This window comes from Aegilops tauschii, chromosome 1, assembly GCF_002575655.3.
Source record: "Aegilops tauschii subsp. strangulata cultivar AL8/78 chromosome 1, Aet v6.0, whole genome shotgun sequence".
In the NCBI taxonomy this organism is placed as follows: domain Eukaryota; kingdom Viridiplantae; phylum Streptophyta; class Magnoliopsida; order Poales; family Poaceae; genus Aegilops; species Aegilops tauschii.
The window spans coordinates 216,493,597-216,501,575 of NC_053035.3; the positions used below are offsets into that span (position 1 = coordinate 216,493,597).

Sequence of the window (7,979 nt, forward strand, 5' to 3'; positions counted from 1 at the left end):
ATCCGTTGTTCCGAGCCGCCACGAGCCGCCCCTGCAAGTGCGTCCAATTGTTGCTGATGGCAGGTGCACGGTTGGAAGGGTGTGTTAGTATTTCTACAATGCAAAAGGCCATTTCGTTGATACTGAGAATAGTCAAACTTTGGGGAAGGAAAAAAGCTCCATCAGAATTGCCAATGCCACATCTGCATGTTCTGAAGATAAAATACGAAAGTCTAGCTTCTGGTGGTGAAGGTTGGGAGTAAAAGTGAAATACGTGGATGTTTCTACTGACGTTCTTTCATTTAAACATGGAGTTCCTGAGTATCTGGAGGTAGCAAGATGGATGAAAGCTCTCAGTTGGGTCGCTATGGCACACGGTATCTTTTTGAATCACAGATGGAATCCACCCCTTTCTCAATGAGAACGTGAATGGGGGAACAACATAGCTGGTTAGCGCGGTAAATGGCTGCGTGGTTTAGCCAAGCCGGCGTCTCCTCCACTGCCGTGGCCTTGACCCGGAGCCACGCCTCGAGTTGTCCCTCTGCTGCTACTCCATGAAACGCCTGACTTATGCAGCGAGCCGCCATCGCCGGCCGCGCCGCAAGTCGCCGCGGTCTTGAGTATGTCTTAAATCACCACTGTTGCTGCTTGAGTCGGCAACGCCCAGCGGCCGCTGCCACGAATACCTCGTTGCAATAAAAAGAGAGAGTGGATGAATCACTATTGAAATTATTGGAGGTGATCTATGGATGGAATGTATGACTCCGTCGATCATCCAAACGAATCAGGTGATATCCATCAATGTTTGTTTTATTATCACATATTGTTTTTGTCAAAGAACGGTTTATCTTTGCCTTGGTCTGCAATATTGTTTATGCAGTACAATTGTTCATTGCAAGAGCGATGGTCGTATCATGGATGTATAGCTCACGTCACCATTATCAGGCGCTAGCATCTGACCGTGCCATGATGCTCGACGAATATATGTGCAAACCGCCGTTTTACGACCCAATTTATATCAATATGACGTGGTTGATTCGCCCGTCCGCACGGTTTACCGCGCCTACGATTGACTCGCCTGCCCGCGCCGGCTTGTAACGCCACGGCCGACTCATCTGTCTGCTCCCCCGGCTGACTCGGCCATGATTGATTTCAGCTTTACCATGGTGATCATCAACTCCGCGGTGGATAATTTATGGCCTAACATATCAGGTGAAATCCATCCAGTATATTTTTATGTTACATATTGCTTTCTCCGGTAGAAATCTTGGGGCACTCTTTGAAGTTCTTTGTGTTGGATCAAATATTATGAATCTGAAATTGTTTGATGCATATTGTATAATCAACTCATGAATACTTCTGGTGACATTGGAGTATCTAGGTGACATTAGAGTTAGTTGGTGTGTATCATATGGTGTTATTCTAGTACGAACTCTAGGGCTATTTGTGACACTTATAGGAATGGCTCAATAGATTGATCGGAAAGGATAACTTTGAGGTGGATTCATACCATGCAAATAATTTCATCTTATGTTCTCCACTAGATAATAACTTTTAGTGATTCTTTGTCACACGTTGAGGGATTGTTATATGATTCAATTATGTTAGAGCTGTTGATAGATTGCACTAGTGAAAGTATGAACCCTAGGCCTTGTTCTCAAGCATTGCAATACCGTTTGTGCTCCATTTTATCACTTGCTAGCTTGCTATTTTGTATTTTTAGATTACAAAAACCTATATCTACCATCCATACTACACTTGTATCACCACCTCTTCGCCGAACTAGTTCACCTATACAATTTACCATTGTATTTGGTGTCTTGGGGACACAAGAGATTTCTTGTATTTGATTGCAGGGTTGTTTGAGAGAGACCATATTCATCCTATGCCTCCCACAGATTGATAAACCTTAGGTCATCCACTTGTGGGAAAATTGCTACTATCCTACAAAACTCTGCGCTTGGAGGCCCAACACGAGTCTACAAGAATAAGTTGCATAGTAGACATCAGTCATTGGTGAAGATGACGAGGAGGAGAAAGTGTAGGAGGTGCCAACTCCAGTATAGGAGAAGCAACTCACTCGGCGTTGACGCTCAGTATGCATAGCCGTGTAGAAGCCTAATTGAATCTATTCAACATCTGTTAGTGCTAGCTATTTCAATTTATGTTAGCTCTAAAACTTACAGTTTCAGTTTATGTTGCCTCTCAACTATAAGTTTCAGTTTCAACTTCGTCGGTGTTAGCATCTATGATGTATCAGTTTCAGACTAAAATTTCTATCTATGTCACTGTTAGTTTAATCCTGTAAATAGAATTAGGGTTTCAACACACTTGTATTAGCTCAAAGGCTGGGTATATATACAATTATAGAACCACAGTCGTGGCTAGATCATGTGCCACTACCTCTACCACTACGCCCACTACAGGAACTAACACGGACGACCCGTGGGCACAACTAATCGTGGTGACCACACTGTCAACACACGCACACGCACAGACTAAGTCTGCTGACACACACCCCCCCACGCAGTCGTGACGTCAGAGGAGGAGATGCAAAGACTGGAGCGGAATTCCCGAAAGACATCTACTAGTAACCCTTTGGTCATCACGTCGGTGAACGGCTGTCATGTGGGGACATGCAGAACACAGAACTCGCCCAATGCAACGCGCTCACGAACAAAGTGAATGTCGAGCTTGACATGTTGTGTGCGCCGATGTTGAACAAGGTTGCTGGAGAGGTAGACCGTTGAGATGTTGTCGCAAAAGACCAGTGTGGCGGAGCGTACCGGGCAAAGCAGTTCACCGAGGAGCTGTCAAAGCCAAACGCACTCGGCAACTGCGTTTGCCACAACACGGTATTCGGCCTCCGCGCTGGAGCGGGAGACCATAACCTGTCACTTGACGGCCAGCTAACGAGGGTGTCACCAAGGTAGATGCAGAAGCCGGAGGTGGTGCATCGTGTATCCGGCCAGCCAGCCCAGTCCGCATCGGTGAAGGCGCGCAGCTCTAGGTTCGCCGAGGCATGCAGGTGGAGACCAAGTTTGGTGGAGCCCCGTACATAGCGCAGCACATGCTTGAGCAGAGCCAGGTGACAAGCTCGTGGATCATGCATGTGAAGACACACTTGTGGCACCACATACGCCAGCTCTGGCCGCGTGACTCTGAGGTATTGTAGGGCACCAGCCAGACAGCGATACACAGTGGGATCGTCAATAGGCGGCTCGTCGGCAGAGGGCAGCTTGGCCTTGGTGTCAACGGGAGTGGCCACCGGCTTGCAGGTGTCCATGGCCGCTCGCTCGAGGATGTCATCCGCGTATTGCTACTAGGAAAGAAAGAATCCCGACGGCGAACGAGTCACACGGATGCCAAGGAAGTAGTGCAGGTCACCGTGGTACTTCATGGCAAACTCGCTGGTGAGCTTGGAGAAGTGTTGGAGAAGTGCAGAGCTCGACGCAGTCAGGACGATGTCATTCACATAGAGCAGCAGAAATGCTGCATCAGCTCATGGGTGTAGAGAAACAGCAAGCTGTCAGAGCGCGTGGCACAGAAGCTGATCGAGCTGACGAAGCCGGTGAACCAAAGAAACCAGGCACGCGGCTCTTGTTTCAGACCATATAGCGACTTGGCGAGCTTGCAGACATGGCCGGGCTTGTATGCATCAACAAAACCAGCCGGCTGCAAGCAGTAGACCTCCTCCTGTAGGTCGCCATGAAGAAATGTGTTCTTCATGTCGAGTTGATGAACTGGACAGGATGGGAAGCGGCGATCGTCAGGACGGCATGGATGGTCGCAGGTTTGATGAATGGTGAGAATGTCTTGCCATAGTTGGCGCTCGGGCGCTGTCGGAACCCGCGGACAACCCACTTGACTTTGTAGTGGTCGAGCGAGCCGTCCGTGCGTTTTTTGTGGCGGAAGACCCCCTTGCCGGAGATGAGGCTGATGCGGGGCGGGCGCGGCATAAGTTCCCACGTTCGGTTGCTGACGAGAGCGGCGAACTCATCGCACATTGCGGCGAGCCAGTTCGGATCACGCACCATTGCACGAACAAAGACAGGAAGAAGGGAAGCACCGGCAGTAGGCGCCGTCTCGATGACGCAGGTGTAGTCATGGGCGTAGCGCATATTGGGCCGGAAGACACCAGCACGCGCACACATGATGACATTGTGAGTTGGCGGCGGCACGGAGTCTGTTCACAAGGTGGCAGCAGAGCCCGTTCGTGCAAAAAATCTGGCTGAGTTTGAATGAGTGGTGCATGGGCCACAGAGAAACCACGTAGGCCGTCCAATGAGGATCGGGGGTGTAGTTTGAAGCTGGCGTGCGCGCGCAGGGCAAGGAAGCATCCCGTCCATCGGACGATGATCCAGTGGCTCCATTTGAACAGAGGAGGGGCACGGGCAAAGAGCGAGCACTCTGACCACCGGATGGATAGAGAGTGGTCGTGCTTGATGCAGAAGAGTGCGTGCATGATGGTGAGCAGATCCCACCCATGATACATCTCCAACGTATCTATAATTTTTGATTGTTCCATGCTATTATATTATCTGTTTTGGATGTTTTATGGGCTTTACTAAACACTTTTATAATATTTTTGGGACTAACCTATTAACCGGAGGCCCAGCCCAAATTGCTGTTTTCTTGCCTATTTCAGTGTTTCAAAGAAAAGGAATATCAAACGGAGTCCAAACGGAATGAAACCTTCGGGAGAGTTATTTTTGGAACGGAAGCAATCCAGGAGACTTGGAGTGCACGTCAGGGAAGCAACGAGGTGGCCACGAGGCAGGGAGGCGCGCCTGCCCCCTGGGCGCGCCCCCACCCTCGTGGGCCCCTCGTGGCTGCCCTTACCGACTTCTTTCCCCTATATTTACCCATATACCCTAAAACATCAGAGAACAGAATAGATCGGGAGTTCCGATGCCGCAAGCCTCTGTAGCCACCAAATACCTATCGGGACCCTGTTCCGGCACCCTGCCAGAGGGGGGATCCCTCACCGATAGCCATCTTCATCATCTCGGCGCTCTCCATGATGAGGAGGGAGTAGTTCACCCTCGGGGCTGAGGGTTGATAACCCACAAGTATAGGGGATCGCAACAGTTTTCAAGGGTAGAGTATTCAACCCAAATTTATTGATTCGACACAAGGGGAGCCAAAGAATATTCTCAAGTATTAGCAGTTGAGTTGTCAATTCAACCACACCTGGATAACCTAGTATCTGCAGCAAAGTATTTAGTAGCGAAATAGTATGGAAGTAACGGTAACGGTAGCAAAAGTAATATTTTTGGGTTTTTTAGTGATTGTAACAGTAGCAACGGAAAAGTAAATAAGCGGAGAACAATATGTGAAAAGCTCATAGGCATTCGATCAGTGATGGAGAATTATGTCGGATGCGGTTCATCATGTAACAGTCATAACATAGGGTGACACAGAACTAGCTCCAATTCATCAATGTAATGTAGGCATGTATTCCGAATATAATCATACGTGCTTATGGAAAAGAACTTGCATGACATCTTTTGTCCTACCCTCCCGTGGCAGCGGGGTCCTATTGGAAACTAAGGGATATTAAGGCCTCCTTTTAATAGAGTACCGGACCAAAGCATTAACACATAGTGAATACATGAACTCCTCAAACTACGGTCATCACCGGGAGTGGTCCCGATTATTGTCACTTCGGGGTTGCCGGATTATAACACATAGTAGGTGACTATAGACTTGCAAGATAGGATCAAGAACTCACATATATTCATGAAACACATAATAGGTTCAGATCTGAAATCATGGAACTCAGGCCCTACTGACAAGCATTAAGCATAGCAAAATCATAGCAACATCAATCTCAGAACATAGTGGATACTAGGGATCAAACCCTAACAAATCTAACTCGATTACATGATAAATCTCATCCAACCCATCACCGTACAGCAAGCCTACGATGGAATTACTCACGCACGGCGGTGAGCATCATGAAATTGGTGATGGAGGATGGTTGATGATGACGACGGCGACGGATTCCCCTCTCCGGAGCCCCGAACGGACTCCAGATCAGCCCTCCCGAGAGAGTTTAGGGCTTGGCGGCGGCTCCGTATCGTAAAACGCGATGAATCTTTCTCTCTGATTTTTTTCTCCCCGAACACGAATATATGGAGTTGGAGTTGAGGTTGGTGGAGCTCCAGGGGGCCCACGAGGCAGGGGGGCGCGCCCCCCACCCTCGTGGAAAGGGTGTGGGCCCCTGGCCTTGATTCTTTCACCAGTATTTTTTATTATTTCCAAAAATAATCTCCGTGAAGTTTCAGGTCATTCTAAGAACTTTTGTTTCTGCACATAAATGACATCATGGGAATTCTGCTGAAAACAGCGTCAGTCCGGGTTAGTTCCATTCAAATCATGCAAGTTAGAGTCCAAAACAAGGGCAAAAGTGTTTGGAAAAGTAGATACGACGGAGACGTATCAACTCCCCCAAGCTTAAACCTTTGCTTGTCCTCAAGCAATTCAGTTGATAAACTGAAAGTGATAAAGAAAAACTTTTACAAACTCTGTTTGCTATTGTTGTTGTAAATATGTAAAGCTAGCATTCAATTTTTCAGCAAAGATTATGAACTAACCATATTCACAATAACACTTAGGTCTCATGTTTACTCATGTCAATGGCATAATCAACTAGCGAGCAATAATAATAAATCTCGGATGACAACACTTTCTCAAAACAATCATAATATGATATAACAAGATGGTATCTCGCTAGCCCTTTCTGAGACCGCAAAACATAAATGCAGAGCACATTTAAAGATCAAGGACTGACTAAACATTGTAATTCATGGTAAAAGAGATCCGGTCATACTCAATATAAATTAATAGTAATTGATGCAAATGATAGCAGCGCTCTCCAGCTAGTGCTTTTTAATAAGAGGGTGGTGACTCAACATAAAAGTAAATAGATAGGCCCTTCGCAGAGGGAAGCAGGGATTTATAGAGGTGCCAGAGCTCGATTTTGAAATAGAGATAAATAATATTTTGAGCGGCATACTTTCATTGTCAACATAACAACCAAGAGATGGCGATATCTTCCATGCTACACACATTATAGGCGGTTCCCAAACAGAATGGTAAAGTTTATACTCCCCCTCCACCAACAAGCATCAATCCATGGCTTGCTCGAAACAACAAGCATCAATCCATGGCTTGCTCGAAACAACAAGTGCCTCCAACTAACAACAGTCCCGGGGGAGTTTTGTTTGCAATTATTTTGATTTGATTTGCATAAAGCATGGGACTGGCATCCCGGTGACTAGCCATTTTCTCGTGAGTGAGGAGCGGAGTCCATTCCTCTTGAGAATAACCCGCCTAACATGGAAGATAGAGACAGCCCTAGTTGATACATGAGCTATTCGAGCATACAAAACAGAATTTCATTTGAAGGTTTAGAGTTTGGCACATACAAATTTACTTGGAACGGCAGGTAGATACCGCATATAGGAAGGTATGATGGACTCATATGGCATAACTTTGGGGTTTAAGGGATTGGATGCACAAGCAGTATTCCTGCTTAGTACAAGTGAAGGCTAGCAAAAGACTGGGAAGCGACCAACTAGAGAACGACAACAGTCATGAACATGCATTAAAATTAATGAACATTGAGTGCAAGCATGAGTAGGATATAATCACCATGAACATAAATATCATGAAGGCTATGTTGATTTGTTTCAACTACATGTGTGAACATGTGCCAAGTCAAGTCACTTGAATCATTCAAAGGAGGATACCACCCTATCATACCACATCACAACCATTTTAATAGCATGTTGACACGCAAGGTAAACCATTATAAACTCCTAGCTAATTAAGCATGGCATAAGCAACTATAATCTCTAATTGTCATTGCAAACATGTTTATTCATAATAAGCTGAATCAGGAACGATGAACTAATCATATTTACAAAAAAAAAGAGGTCGAGTTCATACCAGCTTCTCTCATCTCAATCAGTCCATCATATATCGTCATAATT

General features: G+C 46.4%; 1 protein-coding gene across 1 annotated transcript; it reads right to left on the reverse strand.

Moving 5' to 3' along the window:
• Window positions 1-3,704: 3,704 nt before the first annotated feature.
• LOC141028037 (uncharacterized mitochondrial protein AtMg00820-like) lies at window positions 3,705-4,100 on the reverse strand. Its single transcript, XM_073505851.1, has one exon. The coding sequence runs from the start codon at window positions 4,098-4,100 to the stop codon at window positions 3,705-3,707; it is 396 nt and encodes a 131-aa protein (XP_073361952.1).
• Between the last annotated feature and the right edge of the window lie 3,879 nt (window positions 4,101-7,979).

Bases quoted from the DNA above. Each gene is read 5' to 3' on its own strand.
- LOC141028037 (XM_073505851.1), bottom strand. From the start codon at position 4,100: ATGCGCTACGCCCATGACTACACCTGCGTCATCGAGACGGCGCCTACT.